The sequence below is a fragment of the Corythoichthys intestinalis genome, chromosome 7, assembly GCF_030265065.1.
Source record: "Corythoichthys intestinalis isolate RoL2023-P3 chromosome 7, ASM3026506v1, whole genome shotgun sequence".
NCBI classification, from domain to species: domain Eukaryota; kingdom Metazoa; phylum Chordata; class Actinopteri; order Syngnathiformes; family Syngnathidae; genus Corythoichthys; species Corythoichthys intestinalis.
This window is the reverse complement of record NC_080401.1, coordinates 13,321,544-13,335,510: the sequence shown is the minus strand read 5'-3', so window position 1 is coordinate 13,335,510 and position 13,967 is coordinate 13,321,544. Positions and strand designations below refer to the sequence as shown.

The 13,967-nt window shown below is 40.5% G+C and overlaps 1 protein-coding gene across 1 annotated transcript; it reads right to left on the bottom strand.

The window, feature by feature from the left end:
• Nucleotides 1-9,815: 9,815 nt before the first annotated feature.
• Nucleotides 9,816-13,281, bottom strand: loxl5a (lysyl oxidase-like 5a). The gene is made up of 7 exons (XM_057841651.1): nucleotides 12,481-13,281; nucleotides 11,915-12,023; nucleotides 11,191-11,328; nucleotides 10,886-11,042; nucleotides 10,696-10,791; nucleotides 10,512-10,627; nucleotides 9,816-10,160 (listed from the first exon to the last, which is right to left on the bottom strand). Exons 1-7 carry the CDS (start codon nucleotides 13,220-13,222, stop codon nucleotides 10,154-10,156), a joined length of 1,365 nt encoding a protein of 454 aa, XP_057697634.1. The 5' UTR covers nucleotides 13,223-13,281; the 3' UTR covers nucleotides 9,816-10,153.
• Between the last annotated feature and the right edge of the window lie 686 nt (nucleotides 13,282-13,967).

Below are 13,967 nucleotides of genomic sequence, written 5' to 3'. Positions count from 1 at the left end.
AGGACCAAATATCAGATCATGAAGGCACGACGGATGACTTGGGTCACAGCGGTTCGTCGGAAAAGCATTTATGATCATATTTCTGCTGGAATGAGAGTGTGTTCCCGACATCTCTACTCTTGTAAGTTGAACGATTCATCCACTGTTTTGGTTTCAATACGTTTTGTTTTTTGTTTTTTTTTACCGTTGTGTAACCTGTTGTGTTCTAGGTAACCTGCGATGAAATGCTGACAACACATCCCGATTGGTCACCGTCTCTCTTCTTGGGTTATTCTGAGGTCAAGCACACCACATCAGAGCGTTATGAGAGGTTGGAAAGGCGAAGAGTGCACGCTGAAACCTCTGTTTGCTGTGCTCTTCCAAACATGAGCCCAAGTGTTGTGAAAAGTCATGAAAAACATGACTTGAACAAGTTCTTGACAAACTGTTAATTGCTTGTTTACTTCAGCTCTTCATAATAAACAGGTGTAATAATTACAAAGTCAGGTGATTTAATTTTGTTATTCTATATGGAATATGCATTGACAATGTTTGGACAGTGTTGTAGACAAGAACTGGGACTGATAAGTTGCAATAGATTTATTTCAAGTAATGCAATTTCTCCAATACGATACTTGAATTGACAGTTTAAAATCTTTAAATGAGTGCAAACAAGGCCCACCCTCTGACGGGGGCAGCAAATATTATATAATAAATTATAAGTAATAGACAAATACAAGATTACAATAAACATGTCTTTGTCAAAGCAGTTAAAAAAAACTATTTACTGGCCTCAGGTAAATTGCCAGACAGAATAAATGTGTGCTTTAAAGTTCTTGCATTTCCATTTTAAGTATTGCAAGTTCTCCAACACTATATTTGAACTGACAGTTTAAAATCCTTTTAGTGCAAAATGGCCCACACTCTGACAGGGGGCAGCAAATATTATAATACATAATTTAATACATTATTAAAAGCTATATACTATATAAATACAAGATCACAACAAAACCTGTCTTTTTCAAAGCAGTTTTAAAAAATTCAGTGGCCTTAGGTAAATAAAGGTGTATAAATATGTACATTACAGTTCTTGCATTTCTATTTTAGGTATTGCAACTTTTCCAACACTATTTGAATTGACAGTCTAAAGTCTACATTAGAGCAAACAAGAATATATTATAAAGAAATAATAGAATACAATATTACAATGAAACGTATCTTTGTCAAAATGGTTAAAAAAAAAAAAATCACTGGCCTTAGTTAAATAGCCAGGCAGAATAAATATGTGCATTTAAGTTCTTGCATTTTGAAGTTAAAAGCCCGCAGTCCATTGACAAGAAGGGCAGACCCAGATGGCGTCTGCTGCAGGGGCTTGTTTGAGTCCGACACAAGACAAATGGAACAAATTTCTTTGTCAAATAATCCAAGAAGAGAGACGGTGACCAATTGGGATGTGTTGTCAGCATTCCATATGCAGGTTTACCTAGGAACATAACAGGTTACACAACGGTTAAAAAAAAAAAAAAACGTATTGAAACCAAAACAGTGGATAAATCGTTCAATTTACAAGAGTAGAGATGACGGGAACACACTCTCATTCCAGCAGAAATATGATCAAAAGAAATGCTTTTCCGACGAACCGTTGCAACCCAAGCCATCCGTCGTGCCTTCGTGATCTGATATTTGGTCCTCCATGAAGGAAAACGGTGAAAAGTGAGTTCAGTTTTCCTTGCCCTTTTTTATCGTGGGTGGGAGACGCTGTTGCACCCGGTAACACAACAATACACACCCATAATTTCTTTCTAATACACCGAAGGAATTAGCTTAGCACCACCACACGTTACAATCCCCGTTGAGTTTGGCGGACCGGAAGTAAAGCATATTATCAGCATGGAGGCGCGTCCAAACAATGACGTAGTACGTCCCATTCCCTATTGTTCTCTTTTACTAAAATATGTTATTAGAAACACATAAATATTGCCATTGATTTTAAAATCTATATTGGTTAGTACATGTTTTGACCTACAGAGGGCGCCATGTTTTATGGATGACGTAGATTGTCACTGTCACTCGATGAATACTACCGGTGTTCTGCCAAAATGTGCTACATCGGCGAAACGTCTACATGAGGCCTATTTGACACCTAAAGTACTACCGTGCACTTTCAACTTGCTTTGTTTAGATGCATACAGGCAGAAAGTACTAAAAAATGCCTTAAGAAAATACTTAATTGTAGTGATTTCCATTAATGACGGTTTAAACACGCTATGTGACATTCCACATCCCAAGAGTTGGCACCCGTAGGTGGGGGTCAGACTGCTCAACTCCCTACGCACCCGACCCCTTTGGCCCCTCCCACAGGTGGTGAGCCCATGGGAAGTAGGACTCGCGTTTCCTTTTCGGGCTGTGCCCGGCCGAGCCCCGTGGGAACAGGCCCGGCCACCAGACACTTGCTTTGGAGCCCCACCTCCAGGCCTGGCTCCAGGTGGGTGGGGGGGGGGGGGGGGCGTCCAGGCAAGGGAATACTGACTCCATTTGTGTTTATCATCATAAGAGATTTTTGCCAGCTGAGGTGGCTTGGGCATCTGGTTCGGCTGTTCCGGGCATGTCCCACCGGCGGGAGGCCCCGGGGACGACCCAGAACACGCTGGAGACACTATGTCTCTCGGCTGGCCTGGGAATGCCTTGGGATCCCGCTGGAGGAACTGGTTGAAGTGGCGGGGGAGAAGGAAGTCTGGGCTTCCCTGTTAAAGCTGCTGCCTCTGTGACCCGACCCCGGAGCAAGCGGAAGATGATGGATGGATAAATAAATACGCTGCGTGACTAATGTGGTCAACAGATCAACACTCTGCTTTAAAGCTACCACAAGAAAGCACAATGGTTGAAAGTATGAGAGGGAAATACATGCAAAAAGTATTTTGAGGCAATGAAAAGGTAATAAAAAATAATAAAAACATTGAGCATTGTGTAGACGTCTCTGCAAGGAATAGCGTACCGCACGAATGCTATTTTTAGAACGTACGTCGTCATCTTAACCAGGAAGTGGGTCAACATAGACACGCCCTCGCATACAATTAATGTTATTACTGCTTGTTTTCTGCCGGTAATCTTTCAAAAATGAACATGCTGAGTAGACACTGCTGCTATGGAACTTGTAGAAAGGACTCTAGACATTACGACATATGAAGGATGTTTTCTTCATACGTTTTTATGTTTTTCCAAATCTTTACAGGTGAATTTAGCACCAGCCACCAGGGATATCATTTTTAGACAGAATTGGTAGGTTTTGCTCAGTAAACATCTCGTTCGTACACTATTTCCATGCATTTACAATTAGAGACAAACGGGAGGTTGACCCGCTTAGCAACAATTGCTAACGTCATGACTATTAATGAGCAAAAGTGATGTGATGCTTGTGGTATGCCATTCCTTCTACGCCATTCCTTAAAAGCGGTGAGTTCTTACTATTTGTGTTTTTCATTGCTTCAAAATAATTTTTGCATGTGTTTCCCTCTCATCCTTTTAAGCATAATGTTTTCTTGTGGTAACTTTAAAGCAGATTGTTCATGTTGTTCACGTAGCATATTTAAACCACCGTTATTTGATATTACTATGTTTAAGCATTTTCTTAAGGCATCTGTAGTATGTTCTGTTTGTATGCATCTTAACAAAACAAGCTGAAAGCACACGGTAGTACTATGGGTGTCAAATTTGCCTCTTGTCTTGCCGGTGTAGCATATTTTGGCAGAACACCGTTTTTTTTTTTTTGTGTTTTTTTTTCCTACTCTCGTCACGTCTCATCCCGTCTTCCCTGTTCATTTTGCTTTTTCTGCTAGTTTTGTGAAATATCGACAGTGCTGTCATGCTAATTAATTCCTCTCGGGTTCAAATTTAAAGGGGTGAACAGATGACATGTTTATGTTGCCAGTCATACTCAATGGCGACCTACTAGTTAAACTAATTTTACATATTGTATAAAAGCGAAAACATCAAGAGGGGTTTCAATATCAAATTATTTTAACTCATAACAAGGTTTATCTTTTAAGAACTACAATTCTTTCTAGCCGTGCATCCCTTAGATACTGTATGTATGAAATTCCTTCCTTCATTCATATAAAATTCTCCGATATTTGACACACTAAAAGAAGAGTGACGTTAACCAGACAATATAGCATTTTTTCGCAAATTGAATGAAAAAATGGATTCGACTTCATCAAGCATCTTTTTCAAGCCTACACGTCCTGACATTGGGTGAAAGTTGGGGCACACCCTGGACTTCTCGCCAGTCAATTGTAGGGCACATACTAAGGACAAACATGCATTCATATTCACACCTATGGACAATTTAGTCTTCACTGAACCTAACATGCATATTTTTGGAATGTAGGAGGAAGTCGTAGAACTCAGAGAAATCCCACACAAGCACAAGGGCCTGTGAATAACATTCGTCTAAAAGAAGACACCGAGTTATCTTAACCCATATGTAATATATTTGCTGTACTAAAACGGGATCCCCCTCTTTGCACAGTAAAGCCAAGCAAGAGGCGGGAAAAAAATCACTGTACTGTCGCTGTTGCTGTATGTCAGCATGTGCGTCTACTTTTACACATATGTATTTGGAGTCATAAAGTATCCTCCCGGCAAAGTGTGACAGATGAACATATGTTTGGCCTGAATCGAGAAACCTCAACATAGTCTGACAGCCATGTGTGAAACCTGCAAACAAAACATGAAGATTAAAAATAAATGTCCGTACAGTCTGTCTTCTCCGAATGTTAACCTGGCACCTTTCTGTCCAATTGGATCTCATGTGTCCAAAATAAGACAATAGTGTGACTCAGAACCAGAACTCTGTGTGAAATGTGTTGACCTCAAGGCCACTATTCTGCTCTGTAATGTGCTCTCAACTGTTTTTTCTTTTGCGCAGTGTTTACGTACACCGCAACTCATTAGGAAAATACCAAGGTCAATGGGCACACTTTCTTCTATTTCTAACAGGGAACAACATGTCATGTCAATACGAATGTTTTCCTCTTGGAGGATGTCAAGCAGAGAAATAAATTTGTTCATTTGAAGCGCGTTCACCCCAACACTAACTTCCTCTCTCGACTGCAAACAAACCATTTGGGATAGGCAAACACATGCAGTGCTTTCAGACAGAGCAACAGCCTTTCACTAATGACGCTTATTTCCCAGACTTTGAGCACACACTGGGGATGTGAAAGAAATGTCAGCATGTCTGTGGTTGTGTCTCAGCACAACTACATGTACAACTACTTAAATAGTCATAAACAGCATCGGATGAAGGAAACTTTCAATTTACAGTTACTGCTTTGCCAATTACCATCTATGCATCATCTTCAACCACATATCCTCACATTTCATTCATAATTATATTCACAACTACATACAATATTTTATGTCATCATTGTTTGAGAATATGAGAGGTAGACTAAGGTGACTAAGGAATTTCCAGCTTCATTTTATGTCACTGTTGTGTCTGTTGGCTCCAACACTTGTTGACTGGGAGCCTCTCACACACATCAAGATAGGAACAGCGTGCTGACGTACATATTTCGCTGTGCTGCTTTCCCTCTTGTCCTGCGGATCTGTGAAATGTCTCTCCTCCTTGTCATTTGGGGTGGAGAAGGAATGCTTACAGACAGCTCAGTCCGTCCTGTTCGCCTCACAACACGAGGAACTGCCATCAGCAAACAGGCTCGTAAGGGGCAACAGAGGGGAGGGGAGTTGTGCCACAGCATTTCAAATGCACCTCATGGCTATCTTCCAGAAGGAAAAGAGAAAGGAATCAGGGTCCTGTTATGTAATGATATGATGACAAAGGTTATATGATTTTGCCTCTTTACACTTTTACTGGAGTTGGCAAATGTAGTGGCATTCTCTTTTTTGTATTTAAAAAACAAAAACGAACAAATTAACATAGAGAAATTATCTGGTTAAATGACGATGACCCTTATAAATTCACTGAAGTAAAAGTAAAACAAAAAAGATAGTAAATTGTGTTTAAGTATAGCAGTTAGGAAAACACTTTTACTGGTAATTCCAGTGAACCTTCATGATATGGGTACAATCTGTTCCTTGACCAAGCTCATAACGTGAATGTTCTCGTATCATGAATGTACAGTGGTACCTCGACATTCGATCGCTTCGACATACGATCCTTTCGACATCTGACGTCAATATTTACCCACCATTTGTCTCGACATATGACAACAAGCTCGAAATACGACAATTTATGACAGCATTGCAATTTCATTGTTTTCCTCAGGACGGATGCACGGCAGATTTTCTTGTGATATAAATCAACATGGGTCCCAAGAAGGTCAGTGCAAGTGGTGAAAAAAGTAAAAAGGCAAGTCTTACCGATTAAATTTAGAAGGAAAGGTACAAAAGTATGAGCTTGGTGTGCGCATCAGTGAACTGGCTCGACAATACGTTCGGAATGTGTCTACGATCTCGAGGACGACTCTCATTATTATTACTACTGTATGATTATTATTATTATTGTAACATCGGCAAGGAAGTCACCAGCTCCGACTGGTTTTCAATCATTTGTTTCAGACCTTGTGCAACACAACACGGCAACAGTCTGCCAAAAACAACAGAAAACAAAAAGTAAAAATAAAAACTTCCCACTCTTCCACACCTCTCTCACTCTTGCGTCAGTCACACGGTGCGTTCAGGTCCAGCATGCAAAACACAACTGCCACATTAGAACCCGATTCTCTACTTGGGTTGGGCATCGTTTGAAATTGAACGATTCCGGTTCCGATTACGATTCCACGTTTTGATTCCGGTTCCGAACGATTCTCGATTCCGATTCTTTTAAGAGGCAGGGTAAAAAAAATTGCATGGTTTATATTAAAGTCTTCTCAATGATTTTTTAAAAAACTATATGAACTTCCCACAAGGCTAATATTAACTTGTATATAAATATAAGTCTTTGAACTTCAGCCATTTTTTCCGCTCAGCGGTCAGGGCATTGAAACATGTAATCGAAATTTAAAAATTTGAACGATTCCGGGAGCATCAGAGTGATAGAACCGGTTCCCATCGATGCTCGATGGCCAACCCGATTTTTTACATTATTATAATTATTATCATTATTATGATTTCTGTTTCCAATTTATTTGTTTGCTATGTGTAATTCCTATTTGTAATTGTACATGCAGTATTTATAAAGAATCTAGCCTAGGTTTTGTTGGGGTTCCTTGATTGCAGGCTGGAGGCCAGACGGGGAACGACGACAGCTGCGAGCGATCACAATCAGCCGGCTTCATAAGCCTGCTCGTCGATGCCGCTCATCGCCAGACCAACACTTTCGGCATCCTGGTCAGTCACGTCCAGCATTCAGGTAGTTCTCGTATTGTATCATACCCGGCTAATCTGACTTCTTGTTCGGTCCCAGGATTCCCTGTGCCTGATCCCTGAGTTGTACTGTCGCCCGATTGACAGTCCGTCAACTTTTGCCAGCTACGACCCACCGTGCACGTGCGCTGCTGTGACCCTTGTGTCAATAAATCTAATATAATTAATGACATTCTCCCTTGTCTGCTTCGGGGTCCAATTCTCAGCGCACCCTAACAAGTTTTTGAGCTGTAGAATGAATTATTCCAATTCTAATGTATTCTTATGAGAGAATTCCACTTGACATACGACCATTTCAACTTACAAACCAGGTCCTGGAACGAACTAAATTCGTGTGTAGCGTTACCACTGTATTTTCTCCATAAGAAATAACTGGACTGGACTGAACACTTCCCATAATCTCCCATGTTACCCCTAAATAATAATTCAATGCACCAATTTTTGAGGCCAAATAATCTGAAAAAGATATTAAAAGTCTAAAAACAATTTTTAGTTTATTTATATACATATAAGCACTTTACCATGAGGGCTGAAATTTAGCGACATAACGAAAGTGTGAGCCAGTCGAGCACGAGGAGAGAGAGAATGAACAGCCATACATACACTGTCACATTAAAGAAAACGATAGCATGACATGCAAAAAAACCTAAATGTTTTGAGTGAGTAAACTGGCGTACATGGTTAATGTTTACTTGTAAGCATAAATAATTTGGATGCACTACGATGCAAAACTATCACCGGAGACTACGAGGATAAACAGCAGGTGGGGTATTCTGTTGATGTGAGACGCTCTTATGTCACCGAGTGGGACCCTGAAGCACTCGGACACACCAAGCGAGAGGGAGGCTTTTTTGGATTCGCTGGTCGCTCCAATAGTGAAGACTGATACTCATTTTGGTGAGACTCATTTTCTCTGGAGATGATGCTCTCATCATGAAATACCCTGAAGGTGAGGCGCTCGTATCATGAGGGTCAACTATAAATATAAAACTTGATTTATGATTATGCACTATATAAACCCATTACCATCAGTCCCGCCACAAACCATTGTTACAATTGACTGACATTTAATAACCAGTGTTTTTCTAGTCAGCCTCCATTTCAACCACAACCCTAAACAGGATAATTGGCATAAAATGGATGGAATTACTGTACTGTCACTTAAGACAATGTGTCACCTTTCCATGATGTATGATCATTAATGTTCTACCAGTAATGTATCCGTTGGGTGAACGTGATTAAGGAGAGAGAATGGTCCTAAACACCTTACTATTCTTCTTGTTACAAAATATCTAATTTATTGCAGGGGCAACACTCAGTGAGAGTAGGATTATTGTTGTGACACCTACAGTGTATCACAAAAGTGAGTACACCCCTCGCATTTCTGCAAATATTTTAGTATAACTTTTCATGGGACAACACTGACAAAATAACACTTTGACACAATGAAAAGTAGTCTGTGTGCAGCTTTATAATAGAGGTAATTTATTTTCCCCTAAAAATACCTCAAAATAAAGCCAAAAATATCAAAACCCCTGGCAACAATAGTGAGTACACTGCATGGGAACTACGTACGTCCTTAAATGTCCAAATTGAGCACTGCTTGTCATTTTCCCTTCAAAATTTCATGTGACTTGTTACAGGAGTGCTGTCAGCATTGCTGCAGAGATTGAAGAGGTGGGGGGTCAGCCTGTTAGTGCTCAGACCATACGCAGAACTCTACATCAAATTGGTGTGCATGGCTGTCACCCCAGGAGGAAGCCTCTTCTGAAGACGGTACACAACAAAGCCCGCAAAAAGTTTGCTGAAGACATGTCAACAAAGCACATGGCTTACTGGAACCATGTCCTATGTTCTGATGAGACGAAGATTCATTTGTTTGGTTCCGATGGTCTCAAGCATGTGTGGCGGCGACCAGGTGAGGAGCATAAAGATAAGTGGGACATGCCTACAGTCAAGCATGGTGGTGGGAATGACCCCCCCCCACCACCACCTCTTCAATCTCCGCAGCAATGCTGAAAGCACTCCTGTATCGAGTCACATGACATTTTGGAGGGAAAATGACAAGCAGTACTCAAATTGGACATTGGACAACACTCACTTTTGTTGCCAGGGGTTTGGATATTAATGGCTATATTTTGAGTTATTTTGAGGGGAAAATAAATTAATTCTATTATAAAAGCTGCACACAGACTACTTTTCATTGTGTCAACGTGTCAATTTGTCAGTGTTGTCCTATGAAAAGATATACTTAAATATCTGCAGAAATGCGAGGGGTGTACTCACTTTGTGATACTTTGTATGTATGATGACTGGTTTGAAGTCATTTTAAGCATGCCCATGATGGGCTTAAAAAGATAAAAGGAGTTATAGAGTGGGAAAATAGAATATTACTTTGTTAATTTGTTTTATTAAATAATAACAGTTCATACATTAAAATGCACTTTTATAAATACACACTTGTCAGGGTAAAAAAAAACAAGAAACATTTTAAATAATACATGCAAGAAAGATCACAATACCCCATTGGCACACAACACATTCCTGTTCACAGCCTTTGCTATTCCGTTCCCTTTTATAAAACAAAACAAAACAATAAAAAGAAGCACAAACCCAGTTTCATGCTTCTGTTATTACACAATAGACAAAAGTCGTGCATTTTACACAAGCTGAACATTATCCTAAAAAAATATTGTAATAATTTAAAATGTCGCAACATTTTAGCCCTCTTTGTAGAACTATTTCAGCAGCAGGATGTATCTACAGCAACGTGCTGTCACTCAGGTCAGCTCCTGCAGAACAAAGAAACTAATATCAGTTAGAAGTTCTTTGTGTTTTCATTCGTGGACAGGACAACACTGTGCATCCCAATAATGCGCATGAAACAAATGGGTGTTGGTAACTTGAAACTGCCAAATCATAACACTGGAAAATAATGAATACAAATTTTAAAATACAGCATTTTTTGGTGTTCAACATTTGTGTTTTCAGCACACTAATGAAACTGATCTAGACAAAAATTTCCATAGTACTATCTACTCGATCGATTAACTGGAATATTTTGGGAGAATAATGTTTTAAGATTCAAAATACTTTGGTTGTGTAAACAAAAGTCTAATATGACAAATTAAATAGCCCCTTACTTCGTGATCCTGCAATTTGTTGCTTGCACGTAGCTTCCTGTGTACCGGATGTCACACTTGGCCACGTTGTTAGAGAAATCCGACTCCTCGACGAGTTTATAAGGATTTACAGTCACCTGAGAAATATGTGGAAAACGTGAGATGAAGTCACTGAACTTTGTGCTTCTTGTTGAGTTTGTTTTACCTGGAGTGTGTAGTTTCCCGGCGGCACGTCAGTGATGTCGATCCACTGGCAGTCGATGTTTGCATGATAGGTGTCAAAGCAACCAGGACTAAGCCCCTGGCAGAGGTTAAAAAAATACAAATAAAATAAGTATAGCTTGCTTTTATACATTATCCTGGATAATAAACTTGTAAATAATCTGTGAACAAACCTGTGTATGAGTAGTGCAGGCAAAGCGTCTCCGTACACCACGCTCACATGACGTGTCCTCCAGACAGAAACTAGCCTTGTGGCCCTCTGCCACTTTGTGTCCATTGGAGGGATCCAGCAGGTCGTAGTTACTGAAAGCCTCCATGCTGTGGTAATGCCTTCATACAGACCAATAAGGAAAGATAGATAACAAAATATGATGATAGACAAACCAACAATTAAAAAGAATGGTCAGAAAACCTAACCGAAGAAGTAACAAAATAGCTAGAAAAACAATACATAGCAGCAAATGAGTTGTGAATTTACCGATGACAGCTGTGCCATTCCCACTCATGCCTAGGCTTCTTCGGGAGGAAGTCCACCGTTCCTTGGTTCTTCACACGCTGGGGGAATCTGAGAAGAACTCTGTAATCCAGCTCACTCACACTTGGATCGTACGCGGACCTGCACGTCATAAAATGCCATTAAATGCATTTGTCTCATGCTGCATCATGTACAGTAGATCTTGGCAGAGCACAGATGTAAAGAGAGAAATTGCGGTCAAGTGGTTTGGAATGTAGCTTGTGACGGAACCTGTTTTATTACAGAAACTGAATGGGCCTTAATATCACAAGCTTCTGTGGTTTTACCCGCTGTTTTCATCACAGGAATCTTTATTTTACTTGGCAGAGAAATATTCTGAGCATGCCAGCTGATGTGCCACTCAGTTAGCAAATGGGCTAAAGGCCAGCACACATCATAATGCGGTGAAACTCAAGGGAAGGCATGTTTCCTCCTGTTTTTATGTACTTGGATTTTGCACACTGCATGATTTTGAGCAAGAGACTAAAGATCCAAGTACGGCGGTGGGTTCAATTTGACAGTTTGCTGGGGCAAGCGTCTCAATAGACAATTTATTTAGACATACTTTGTACGCTGCATTTGCTTGCAGAATAAATGCCCTTACAGACTTAGCCCCACATGTTCCTTGCACAGGATGATTACCAAAGAAACTAGAAGGGCTCAGATTGATTGTATAGTAGAAGCGCACCTAGACAGGCAGTTCTCTTCAGCGGCACAGCGGAGTGCAAACATTTGCACTCTCTGGATGTATGATGCAGCTTGGATGTAGTAGGGGTCAGGAATCAAGTCAGGGAGACCTATGGAGTAAAAGACAAGACATCACTTTCCAAGTGAAATCTGATCTTTAATCGCGATCGAGCAGGTAACTTATTCAGTCTACCCCTTTATGTGTTTTTTTTATAACTCGTCTCTTTGGCAGGTAAAACCTGGAACGATGTCTCATTGCTCTGAAATATTGTGCATTGAAATATCATACAGTAATGGAAAAAACATAACTATAGATAGTTTTACTTAGACATTGACACTGGTACACCAACAATTCAGCATATCGGTAGTTTGAGAATGCCAGTCGTCTTGATTATGTTAGAAACACAAGGAATTAATTCGTCACATTTGACCCACTCTAGTACTATAAAAAAGACAGGGAGAACTGATGGGTCGCCATGAGGCGCCACCAATTACATAGATGAGAAAGGGAAAACTAAAGGGTGGAAAAAATGGTATAATAACGGCTTGCCATGGAGTGTGTCTCACCATTATGGAAGAAGCTAGTACTCTGGCCAGGTCCTGGTAGAACTGGTCGCGCAGGGACCCTGTTCCTTTGGTCGGGTGGGTATACGTTATAGAAAACGGAGTTCCTATGTGGATCGCGTCGCAGCTCACTTGAGTTGGTAGTGCGAATCGGATCGGTTCTCTGTTGAGTATAGTGAACCTCCACCACATTTCTGGACAGGATCACTGGTGCGTCAGTTGATTCCGGTTGAGCTCTTTGCACACTATTTGGAGTTTCTGTCTTACTGGCTACTGTGGACCGGGATGTCGATGTCAAGGGTTCGGGTCTGCGTGTAAAAACCGCAGGTGGTTGCGTCGGCGCACTTGTGACATCCAAAGTTGGGCTTTGTCCATCTCCCGAAACCTCCTGATTATTGAAGGCCGCTGCCCTGCGTGGTGCCCATGGTTGGTCTCTCTGAACCAAATTCTGTCCAGGATCAGCAGTGTCTGCACCAACCTGAGCTCTGGATGTTCTTCTCGTTGGAGGTGGGATGTGAGCTCGGTTTAAGGTGGTCAACAGGAGCTGGGTTCTGCCTCTGGATTGAACAGGAGCTCGGTATTGGGTCCCCGTGCTCAGCAAGCTAAACACCCGGCCGTTGTTCACCCACTCGAACCGGTGCTTCCACGGGTCTCGTCGGGGGCGCGGAGGATGGCGATGCTGTGCGCTACTCAGATGCACCAGAACATCCAGAAGGCAGAGCAGCAGGAAGGTCAGCTTTTCCATCTGTAAAAAGGATTATTTCTTCTGCTGCTGCTTTCGAGGAGGTCCAGTGCAGTGCTGCTCAAACGTGTACGTGTGAGTGGGCTGGAAAAAGCCCCTGTTATAAACACTCAAGCCATTCCGTCACAGCTCCGTGACACATTTTGAGCAAATGTTTGTCTTGAGAAGTTGAGACCATTATGAGTCACTTGACAGCACACAGTCAACAAGAGCAGACCTTCACTTAGGAGACCCAGTGATTTAGAACAGGGGGGGTACATTTTTGTGCTCAAGGAAGACGCCAATTTTTTAAATTAGCTAGGTCATGAATCGAGGAGAAAAAAAAAAGTTTTAATATGTGAGGCAAATAATGTATTTTAAATAAAGATATTGCTTCTCATTTTCAAATTTAATTTTTGATTCAAATTACAGTTAATGAATCATTTATTCATCTCTGTTGTTATTTAATAGTTTTACTGCCGGAATATGTTTTATTGTATTAATTTCCATACAACAACGAACCTATTGCAGTGAAAGAAAATATTCAATTAATCAGTTTCAGAGAAAAATAGCTACATTAATAGAACATATCATTCATGAGTTTTCTTTTCTTCCAAAACTTGTTTGTATTGTTTTTTAATATATATATATATATATATATATATATATATATATATATATATATATATATATATATATATATATATATTAAAAAATCAACAAATGTTTCAGTTTTTCCTGTTCATGAACTTGAAAAATCTAAAAAAAA

What these genes read in the sequence shown, in the direction of transcription:
- loxl5a (XM_057841651.1), bottom strand. Translation starts at nt 13,222, where the DNA reads ATGGAAAAGCTGACCTTCCTGCTGCTCTGCCTTCTGGATGTTCTGGTG. An exon ending in TACTAGCTTCTTCCATAATG is followed by an intron (nt 12,024 to 12,480) that starts GTGAGACACACT and finishes TTTACTCCATAG; the next exon opens with GTCTCCCTGACTTGATTCCT. An exon ending in CGGGAAACTACACACTCCAG is followed by an intron (nt 10,628 to 10,695) that starts GTAAAACAAACT and finishes CATATTTCTCAG; the next exon opens with GTGACTGTAAATCCTTATAA.